Here is an 11,266-nt window from a genome sequence, read left to right on the forward strand (position 1 = left end):
TTGGTTGTTGGTTGTTGGTTGTTGTTGGTTGTTGGTTGTTGTTGGTTGTTGGTTGTTGGTTGTTGGTTGGTTGTTGGTTGGTTGTTGTTTGTTGGTTGTTGGTTGTTGTTGGTTGTTGGTTGTTGGTTGTTGGTTTTGTTTGGTTGTTGTTGGTTGTTGGTTGGTTGTTGGTTGGTTGTTGGTTGTTGGTTGTTGGTTGGTTGTTGGTTGGTTGTTGTTTGTTGGTTGTTGTTGGTTGTTGGTTGTTGGTTTTGTTTGGTTGTTGTTGGTTGTTGGTTGGTTGTTGGTTGGTTGTTGGTTGGTTGGTTGGTTGTTGGTTGGTTGTTGGTTGGTTGGTTGGTTGTTGGTTGGTTGTTGGTTGGTTGGTTGTTGGTTGTTGGTTGGTTGGTTGTTGGTTGTTGGTTGTTGGTTGTTGGTTGGTTGTTGGTTGTTGGTTGTTGGTTGGTTGTTGGTTGTTGGTTGTTGGTTGGTTGGTTGTTGGTTGTTGGTTGTTGGTTGTTTGTTGTTGTTTCCTGTCCTTAGGGCTCTGCAGCAGCTCGGGCTGAGGACAAAACACAACACGTCAGCTTCATTCTGGCTTTCAGGTGCAAACTGATTGATCTGCATCATTCTATTGCTTTTTAAAATATTGATTTTAAATAAATGGGAACAAACTCCAGCAGAACTGTCTCTGATAACAGTTATAACTCTGATACCTAGGGGAGACCTGGCTCAACTTTTATTTGCAAATATGATGTGAATTTTATAATAATAATAACTCTATTTATCCGGGGCCGGGTCGCGGGGGCAGCAGGCTAAGCAGGGCCTTCCAGACGTCCCTCTAAAAACTATTCTTACATTAAAATAAAAAAAAATAAAAGACAGAGCAGAAACAATCACAAGACGTCATCACATACACAGAAAATAAACGGGAAAATGATTAAAAGAGTAAAAAGGAGTGGAGAGATCTAAAGGACGTTTTTTAAGAAGTGATTTAACTGAAGTTAGTGACTCTTTGGCCTTATTTAAAGTGTTTTATCCAGACTCCAGTTAAATACAATATTCTTCAGAAATACAGGAGTGCCACAGAGCACTGTGCACGGATATTATGAAGTCCTGCAAGGGCTCAATCTAGTTTTTATTTTTATTTTACTTGAAAACACACAATTTGCACCAAAACACCACCTGAAGACACCACGTTTCACCAAATCAGCTCAAACAAGAGAGAAACCAGCTTCAATATCACCAAACAGAGACACACGAGGACTGAGCACAGATTCATCACCTGATACAGAAAAAGGAAAGAAATGCTGAAACTAAACTACAGCATGTTCAGTCAAAGGTAAAATGAGATGAAATTAAATTAAATGATGATCCTGTTCCTCACACAGATCATTCAGAATGAAATATCTGACTAAAACACAACAGGAAGTTTTGTAAAGTTCAATCAGGATTCAACAAATTACAACATATCCTGGACAGACGAACAGATTTTAAAATAAAAAGTTAACCCTTTGTCACCAATCTGTGCACATTCCTGAATAATAAATAATAATAAATAAAAGAGAGAGTCCACAGCACTCAGAAGGAGGACAGATACCTGGACAGACCTGCTCACCGACTCTCCAGACGCTCAGAACCTGAACACCAGGAGAAACCACACCACTGTCTCAGTACACTCACCCTGTGTGTGTGTGTGTGTGTGTGTGTGTGTGTTTCTATCTATGTGAGATATTTAGGACAGTTCTGTAAAGTGAGGGACTTTTGCTTGGTCTTCTTCATTAAAGCTCACTTACACTGCAAAAAACATGAAGCTTACCAAGTATTTTCTTGTTATATCTAGCAATAGTATCTTAATTATCTGAACGAGAAAAATGTCCTCTGGGTAAATAGTGAAAGGGCCACGGGGGGAAAAATCCCATTAAGTTACCTTTGTGTGTGTGTGTGTGTGTATGTGTGTGTATCTGGAGGAGTATGTGTGTATCTGTAACTGTAGTCACATCGAAGGATCAAAGGCAATCAGAGCAGAGCAATCAACAGAATTAACTGCCGCTGTAGAATGTTCCGGAACAGCGACAGCAGCCAGAGGTGGACAGACTGGAATTTCTGAGAATCAGAGTTATAGTTTGGGCGTAGGACGCACAGATGTGCCACCAACATGCACCAACAGCCTCACTGGCTCCCATATTAAAAACGCAGGAAGATTTCGGAAAAAGGGAGATGTAAGACATTCAGGAAGAACTCAAAGTGAAGTCGGATCAATGATAGGTATTATGGTTTTGCCAAAAATGCTTTGTGTTCGAGGCCAGAAATTCCAGTCTGTCCACCTCTGGCTGCTGTCACTGTGCCGGAACATTCTACAGCGGCAGTTAATTCTGTTGATTGCTCTGCTCTGATTGGTCGACCCAAAGCCTTTGATCCTTTGATGTGATTACAGTTACAGATACACGATACACATGCTTCACACACACACACACATTTTGAGGTTAAAGGGCATAGGTTGCTGTATAAATAAATACTTGAAAAGGAATACCCCATGGCCCTTCCAGAACTTCCCCAGAGGAAGTTTTCTAGTTATTTGTGGTATTTCTCTTTAATAACTAGTGGATCATCATGTGGAGGCGTACTGACCTGCCACCAGTTTGCTCTTGCGTGAGGCCTCGGAGGCCAGAGCCTGGGACACCGTCATGATCTTCTCCTGCTGCTGCAGAGCCGAGTCCAGCTCACTGAAGTCCAGCGGAGCCGACGGCTGGCGGTTCTGGAAACTGGTGAAAGGACACAAAGTCTGTGAACCAGCGAACAGAACTCTGACTGTGTGTATCGCCTTAATTCATCCTTAAAACGCCTTAAAACACCAGACACACATGTTAGCAGCTCCTGGGTCAGTATCTGAGGGGTCTACCTGGATCAGTATCTGAGGGGTCTACCTGGATCAGTATCTGAAGGGTCTACCTGGGTCAGTATCTGAGGGTCTACCTGGATCAGTATCTGAGGGGTCTACCTGGATCAGTATCTGAGGGGTCTACCTGGTTCAGTATCTGAGGGGTCTACCTGGATCAGTATCTGAGGGTCTACCTGGATCAGTATCTGAGAGGTCTACCTGGATCAGTATCTGAGGGGTCTACCTGGATCAGTATCTGAGGGTCTACCTGGATCAGTATCTGAGGGTCTTCCTGGATCAGTATCTGAGGGGTCTACCTGGGTCAGTATCTGAGGGTCTTCCTGGATCAGTATCTGAGGGGTCTACCTGGATCAGTATCTGAGGGTCTACCTGTATCAGTATCTGAGTCTACCTGGGTCAGTATCTGAGGGGTCTACCTGGATCAGTATCTGAGGGTCTATCTGGATCAGCATCTGAGGGGTCTACCTGGATCAGTATCTGAGGGTCTACCTGGATCAGTATCTGAGTCTACCTGGGTCAGTATCTGAGGGGTCTTCCTGGATCAGTATCTGAGGGGTCTACCTGGGTCAGTATCTGAGGGTCTACCTGGATCAGTATCTGAGGGTCTACCTGGATCAGTATCTGAGGGGTCTACCTGGTTCAGTATTTGAGGGTCTACCTGGGTCAGTATCTGAGGGTCTACCTGGATCAGTATCTGAGGGGTCTACCTGGATCAGTATCTGAGGGGTCTACCTGGGTCAGTATCTGAGGGGTCTACCTGGATCAGTATCTGAGTCTACCTGGATCAGTATCTGAGGGTCTACCTGGGTCAGTATCTGAGGGTCTACCTGGGTCAGTATCTGAGGGTCTACCTGTATCAGTATCTGAGGGTCTACCTGGATCAGTATCTGAGGGTCTACCTGGGTCAGTATCTGAGGGGTCTACCTGGATCAGTATCTGAGGGTCTACCTGTATCAGTATCTGAGGGTCTACCTGGATCTGGCCAGCAGGGTCTTGATGCGTTGGGCCCGGATTGATCTCTCCTGCAGCTCTTCTGGACTCGGAGGCTCATCAGGATCCGACTCCACGTAACGCTCCGGGATCGGAACTTTTCTGGGTTTGGAAAGCTGAAGGACGGACAGAGACAGAGTTTCTATAAATATAATGCCTATCATATCATTATGTCCAGATGATGGCTCTAGCATTTACTGATTATTAATTCAACAATATTTTTACACATATTGAGAAAATAGGTCACGTGTATTTCATTAGAATCAAGAAAAAGTCACTTGTTATTAGTCAGAATACACTAATTCTAAGGTATTTGTGATTCATTGAGATTAAATATTTTTACTGGTTTTGGAAAGTCTTGACAAGACACATTTTCTTCTTCCATTGGCAGATCATTTTGATATTTTTAAGCAAAACGCACCTCATTTTTGGTCATTATACGTTACATTATTTGGTCATTTTGTGTCTTTTTTTGGTCAATTTGTGACTTTTTTGGTCATTTTGTGTCTTCTTTGGTCATTATACGTCTTTTTGTCCATTTTACGTCTTTTTTGTTCCTTTTACGTCCTTTTTGGTCATTTTAGGTCTTTTTTGTTCATTTTGTGTCTTTTTTTGGTCAATTTGTGTCTTTTATTAGTTATTATACATCTTTTTTTGGTCAATTTGTGTCTTTTTTGGTCATTTTCTGTCTTTTTGGGTCATTATACGTCTTCTTAGTTCATTTTATGTTTATGCTTTTTTTGTTTATTTTGTCTATTTTTTGGACATTATATGTCTTTTTTGGTAATTTTACATCTTTTTTGGTCAATGTGTTGTTGTTTTCTTCCATGCATTCCATTCCATTTTACTTTTTTCTTGTTTTTAAGGTCTGGCTTTTTGCAGTCTGTGTGTGTGTGTGTGTGTGTGTGTGTGTGTGTGTGTGTGTACCTCCCGGCTGATGTCCAGGTCATACTCCAGTGGTTCTACGTCCGTCTCTCTGATACGAGCTGCTGTCGCTGTCACCTCCACCCACTCCTCCTCCTCCTCCCACCGTCCTCTTCCTCCTCCTCCTCTTCCTCGTCCTCCTCTTCCTCTCTCCCTCCCTTCATCACTCTGACCCTCAGCAGCCAGTCGCTCCTCCTGCCAGTCAAACACCTGCAACAGGTAACATTTTCCGTTAGTCTCCGTTAACACAAGAAGAGAAACGCTGCTGTCATTACATAGAAGTCAGTCTTTAAGTGGAGTTAAAGTAAATTAATCCAAAGCTTTAGTGTTTAAAAGCTCTTTCATGTTGAGGAAAACATCATGTGAGCCATTAATATTATTGTCATAAATTACCCAGATTATAATGGCGACAATATGTTTTAAATCTCTTCTACACTGCAGAAAGCCAGCTCTCAAAAACAAGCAAAAAAGTACAAAAATTAGTTTATTTTGCTTAAAAATATCAAATTTATCTGCCAATGGAACAAAAGAATTTGTCTTGTCAAGACTTTCCAAAACAAGTAAAAATATCTAATGTCAATGAACCACAAATACCTTAGAATTAGTGTATTCTAACTAATAACAGGTGACTTTTTGTTGATTCCAATGAAATACATGTGACCTATTTTCTCAATATGTGTAAAAATATTCTTGAATTAATAATCAGTAAATGCTAGAGCCATCAGCTTGACATAATGATATGATAGGCATTATATTTATAGAAACCAGCAAAGTCACACTAAAAACTAGTCAACCTTTCTTGATACAGCTACAAAGATTTTTATCTGGATATAGAAAATTTTCTTAAAATTCTTGAAATAAGGCAAAAGCTGTGAAATCTTTTCATCAAACAAGTGTCTAAGATAAAAACTGCTGACTAAGAAGAACTATCTTATCAGACCAAAAATAAGCAGATATCCCCTTGATCTGAGATATTTAACCTTACTTAGATTTCAGGTTTTGCAGTGTATTTATGTATAAAATGTGTGTTTTCTCTGCAGGTAGATGGAGACAAACAGCTGAGAGGAAAATAATCAGGCAATAAGAATGTTTGTGTGCATCCAGGAATAATTACAGCAGAAATCCATCACCAGAAAGACTCAGAAAGAAGATTAGTCTGTTTCTGGAAGCTGTGTGTGTGTGTGTGTGTGTGTGTGTGTGTGTGTGTGTGTGAAGGTTATTATAGTTAACGAAAACTAACGAAATAACTAAAACTAGAATTGAAAAAACATTTCCGTTAACTGAAATAAAAATAAAAACGAGTTTAAAAAATAAAAATGATAAGTAATTGAAACTGTATTTTGTGGTTATAACCAACATCATTATCAATTTGTGTCTTTTTATTGGTCATTTTACGTCTTTTTTGGTAATTTTGTGTCTTTTTTTGGTCAATTTGGGGTTTTTTTGGTCATAATACATCTTTTTTGTTCATTTTACGTCTTTTTTTTGTTCATTTTGTCTCTTTTTTTGGACATTTGATGTCTTTTTTGGACAATTAATTGTTGTTTTCTTCCATGCATTTTAATGTCTGGTTCAACTAACGGATCATTTGTTTGGACAAATATAATGTGAAGGAAATTTGGTGTTTCCTGTCATGGTGGGACATGAAGTAGGCGGCGACCTACTTGATATTGAAGATGCAAGGCCTCGTGGGAACTGTGAACTTAACTGTGATAACACCATGTGAGAGGGGAACATGTAGATCAGTGGGTCTGTCCTGATGTGATGTAGAGGAGGAAGATAGAGCCACATTGAGTCTTGCTGAAGAGCCGATGCTGAAAAGTGCAACAGTCATAAGTGGAGCGGTGTACGGGGCTTTGTTGTTCTGTAAACAGCCGTTGGAGATTGTGCGGTGTACGGGGCTTTGTTGTTCTGTAAACAGCCGTTGGAGATTGTGCGGTGTACGGGGCTTTGTTGTTCTGTAAACAGCCGTTGGAGATTGTGCGGTGTACGGGGCTTTGTTGTTCTGTAAACAGCCATTGGAGATTGTGCGGTGTACGGGGCTTTGTTGTTCTGTAAACAGCCGTTGGAGATTGTGCGGTGTACGGGGCTTTGTTGTTCTGTAAACAGCCGTTGGAGATTGTGCGGTGTACGGGGCTTTGTTGTTCTGTAAACAACCGTTGGAGATTGTGCGGTGTACGGGGCTTTGTTGTTCTGTAAACAGCCGTTGGAGATTGTGCGGTGTACGGGGCTTTGTTGTTCTGTAAACAGCCGTTGGAGATTGTGCGGTGTATGGAATACCAATGTGCTAATAAAACTTACTGAACTGAGTATTGAGTGCTTTGTGTTTGGTCAGTTCACCCATTAACTTAGTGCAATCCACAAAATTGCCATAACAATAAAGATAACAAAAAATCCAAAACTATTATAACCTTGGTGTGTGTGTGTGTTTGTGTGTGTGTTACTTGTCAGTAATCATCAAGCCATGCAGCCTCCTCCCCTCCAGCAGCAGATCAGATCTGTTGGTGTTCATGCTCCGAGACTCACACACACACACACACACACACACACACACACACACACACACACACAGAAAACCATGCCAGACCCAGATCCATCAAACCCCAACAGACAGACAGACAGACAGACAGACAGACAGACAGACAGACAGACAGGTGAGGAAGAAGACAGCCAGGAGGTTCAGAAGCAGAAACTCTTTATTGTGGAGTGTAAATCTCTACATGATAGAAAAGAAAAGGAAGAGTTGTGCTGAGTTGCTTCTCTAGAACACAGAGTTATCTTTGATTAGCAGGTCACTTCTCTAACTTCTCTAATAGACCTCTACGCGGTCCAACCTCCTCTTTGTTCTGATATATGGTCGTAGCAGTGGAAGGTTAAAGCAATGTGGCAGAAAAGCTTCCAGATTAAAACTCGACAGAGAAACGAGGAGTGAGCTGCAGCGTCACAGAGGGCTATTTTTAAATACTTAATTATTATTGGTCAATAAAAAAAAAAAAAATCAGTTTTCTACTGTAAACTTAAATGTAAATATCAACAAAAACTGTAATTTAGACTAACAAAGTCCCTTTATTTTTAGGGTAATTGTGTCCTAGTGAAAATATGGTATTTCTCCATTAATTTTCCATGATTTTTTAAATATATTTACAGTAAAACTGTGTGTTTTCAAAAGTTTTGTACTATTCCCCGATTTACGGGAATTAAAAGTGTCTATTGTGGTGTATATGGTGTATATGGTGTGTATATGCATTTTTTCCCACTTTATTTCTGATGCAATTTGACAGAGTTTTACTGTGATTTCTACATATATTTTTTTACAGTTTGGTTAAAACAGAGATTCTCTGTGATGTAGCGGCTGCTCCTCGATCAAACCTCTCCTCTTTTTTTATTTTTATTGCATTTCAGCCTGTTGCTTGAACCTGTCCTGTATATTTATGATGCATAAAACAGCACACAGCATAGGCCACTTAAAGTACTCACATGAGTACAGATGTCTCTCCCCAACTTTATATTCTGTATCATATAATGTAGTTTCAACCACTGTCAACGCTAAAAAATAAGCTCGTAATCTGTACAAGAAAAGGCTGCATCAATGAGGATGTTCATCAAATACACTGAAAAAAGGTCTAAAAACCAGATCAAACAGTAAATCTGAGGGAAATGATCTTGCTGCATGGACAGATAATTTACCTTGACAAGATTTATTAAATTCAGATTATTAAATCTAGAAATAAGCATGTTGAACACTTAAAATAAGAAATTAACTCTATAATATAATATTATCCAAAACTTTAATAAAAAAAACAAACCTGTGTTTTCTACAGTTTTAAAGTTTTGTACTATTCCTTGATTTATGGTATTTAAAAGCATCAACTACGGTGATAATTTTTTAGCATTTTTAGCAATTTTACAATGTCACTGTAATTTCTACAAACATTTTTTACAGTGTTGTTTTAAGAGTTAATTTCTTATTTTAAGTGTTCAACATGCTTATTTCTAGATTTAATAATCTTAATTTAAGAAATCTTGTCAAGGTAAATTATCTGTCCATGCTAAAGAGCATTTCCCTCAGATTTACTGTTTTATCTGGTTTTTAGACCTTTTTACAGTGTAGAAAATGTTGTAAACATGTTTTATGCTGGTGGAGTAGAGAAAATAAAAGATGCTTTATGGTTCTATGTGCTGAGGAGTACAGACTATGTATTGCTTAATAAACTCAAGGGTTTATGGGTAATGTAGTGTGATTACAGGCAGATCTCACAGCATTCTGTTAGTCTGTCATCTTCAAACCAATCTGTTATTTTAGAATAGAAGACTTTGACATTACTGGATCACTTCTCATGTTAGCATGTTGTTAGCACTCCAACCCAAACCAGGCAGCACCGAGGGGTTAAATATAGATTTATAGATTTATTTATTTAGTGTGAATGTCAAAGTGTTCCTGCAGGGTTTTAGTCAGGAGGCGGAGCTAAAGAAAGGGGACACGCCGGACTAAAGCACCAACTTTTTTCCACATGCTCTCTATCACCAAAGGTTTCAGTTTTTGGTAGGAGCCACTTCATGAAGATTGTGGATCAGAGATGGCAGCCATATAAAGTCTATGAGAACCAATATATCTTCCAAGCCACTCAGAAGGTCTTTGTAATTTTGTATTTATTCATTTATTTGTAATTTTTTGGGTGTTTTTTGTAAGAAAAAAATGTATGTGTTCTCGGTGTGTTTTTGTGTTTTAAGTGTGTTTTTGTACATTTTTGTGGGTTTTTTTGTCATTTTTTTTGTGTTAAAAACTCTTGTTTCTATTTTATTTCAGTTAACGAAAATGTTTTTTCAATCCTAGTTTTCGTTATTTCTTTACTTTTGGTTTACTATAATAACCTTGAAATGAACATATCTATTTGATCAAACAATCATCTAGTGATATTCTCAACAGCTTTAAATGATTCTTTGACCTAGAAAATGTAGATTTTGACACCAAGATTGACCTTCAGAGTGACTTGGAAGAGATATTAGTTCTCATAGACTTTATATGGCTGCCATCTCTGATCCACAATCTTGATGAAGTGGCTCCTACCAATAATTGAAACCTATGGTGATAGAAAGTATGTGGGAAGAATGTGGTTCTTTTGTCGGGCGTGTCCCTTTCTTTAGCTCCGCCTCCTGACTGTTAGAAGCAGCAGTTAAATCAACCTTAAAGCTCCTGCACCAACCGCTCTATGATCCTGAAGACGTAAAACCTAGACTAATGAAAACGCTGATTCAGGAGGTAAATTTGGGACAAAAGGCAGAAAAAACATCATCAGCAAAACAACAAGGCACTTGATTTGATCAGAAGAACAGAAAGCGGGAGGAGGAGTTAATGATTTGTGCCGCTAGCATCTCTCTCTTCATCTCAGCAAACCTGAAGACTTATTTTTTATTTTTTTAACATCTCCTGACTGACTCGTCTATACGGGTGATTCTCATGAAGCCACTCTAAGTTCTGTCTGTGAAGATTATAAGGAAATACTTTATTAAACTAAATATATTTCACTTTTCTATGAGGGAATAATATAGCCATAATGAGACACAATTCTTTGTTTTGTGCTAAAAAAATAATTTCTACATTTTTGAACATATTTTTGATTCATTACCGTAATGTGTCCAGATAAAAAATGTCATGGTTTCCCCCACACTTATATACACAATAAATATTTAATAAACTTTATAAAAAATAAATATACATTTGTTTAAAAATGTATAATTAAATATAATGGTTTTTTAACGATGTATAAAGAACAAAATCTGAATGAAAATTGATGAGAAAAAATGGTTAAATGTTACGGTAATGATAGAATTGTTTAAATTAAAATATGTGTATATTTTACTAAAATACATTTTGGTGATACCAGCTACCCTTGAGCATATTTAAGTGGTTGCCAAAGAAAAAAAAACAACCTTTTGTTGTTTTTTTAATTTAAAAATGTGTTACGGTGATGAATTTTGTTGCTCACAGTGTCTCTAAAAATGTCAGAAAATACATTAAATTTTTTAAAATAGATTATAAATTCATATTAAATAGTGACTTTAGATTGTATATGTTATAAAGGGTGAAAGAAAATATGTATTCAATGCTCTTGGATTTTAGCTATGAGCTGCACCATGTTCATGAGAATCACCCATATGCTCTATATACCAAATCTCTACAAAATAGAACTGTACAGCTGTATACTGAAAATATCCCTCAGTAAATAAATAAAAGTGTACAAGTACACGGAGATGGGCTTTCTCTACGTTCTGGTGATAAAACTTCTTGGATTACATTCAGAGTTGTGTCAGTGAGGTCCCACCAGGGGGCAGTGTAGAGGTTCCTCTGACCCCTGAACCTGTTCATTAAATACTAAAACCAGGAGCGACCATAGATTTATTTATGTATAAACACTAGATGGCTCACGCACGCCCGACGTCCTCGGGTGGCGGCCATCTTACCACAGGCAG

General features: G+C 38.5%; 1 protein-coding gene across 1 annotated transcript in view; it reads right to left on the minus strand.

The window, feature by feature from the left end:
• Positions 1–404: 404 nt before the first annotated feature.
• Positions 405–11,266, minus strand: part of LOC131972864 (pleckstrin homology domain-containing family A member 7-like) — a 157,399-nt gene continuing 146,537 nt past the window's right edge. The window contains exons 24-27 of the mRNA XM_059334632.1: positions 4,799–5,005; positions 3,854–3,987; positions 2,611–2,744; positions 405–541 (exon numbers count right to left, since the gene is read on the minus strand). Of these exons, the coding sequence (XP_059190615.1) occupies positions 519–541; positions 2,611–2,744; positions 3,854–3,987; positions 4,799–5,005 (498 nt within the window). The 3' untranslated portion in view covers positions 405–518. The remainder of the gene's footprint in view (positions 542–2,610; positions 2,745–3,853; positions 3,988–4,798; positions 5,006–11,266) is intronic.

The sequence above is a fragment of the Centropristis striata genome, chromosome 6 (assembly GCF_030273125.1).
Source record: "Centropristis striata isolate RG_2023a ecotype Rhode Island chromosome 6, C.striata_1.0, whole genome shotgun sequence".
Classification (NCBI taxonomy): domain Eukaryota; kingdom Metazoa; phylum Chordata; class Actinopteri; order Perciformes; family Serranidae; genus Centropristis; species Centropristis striata.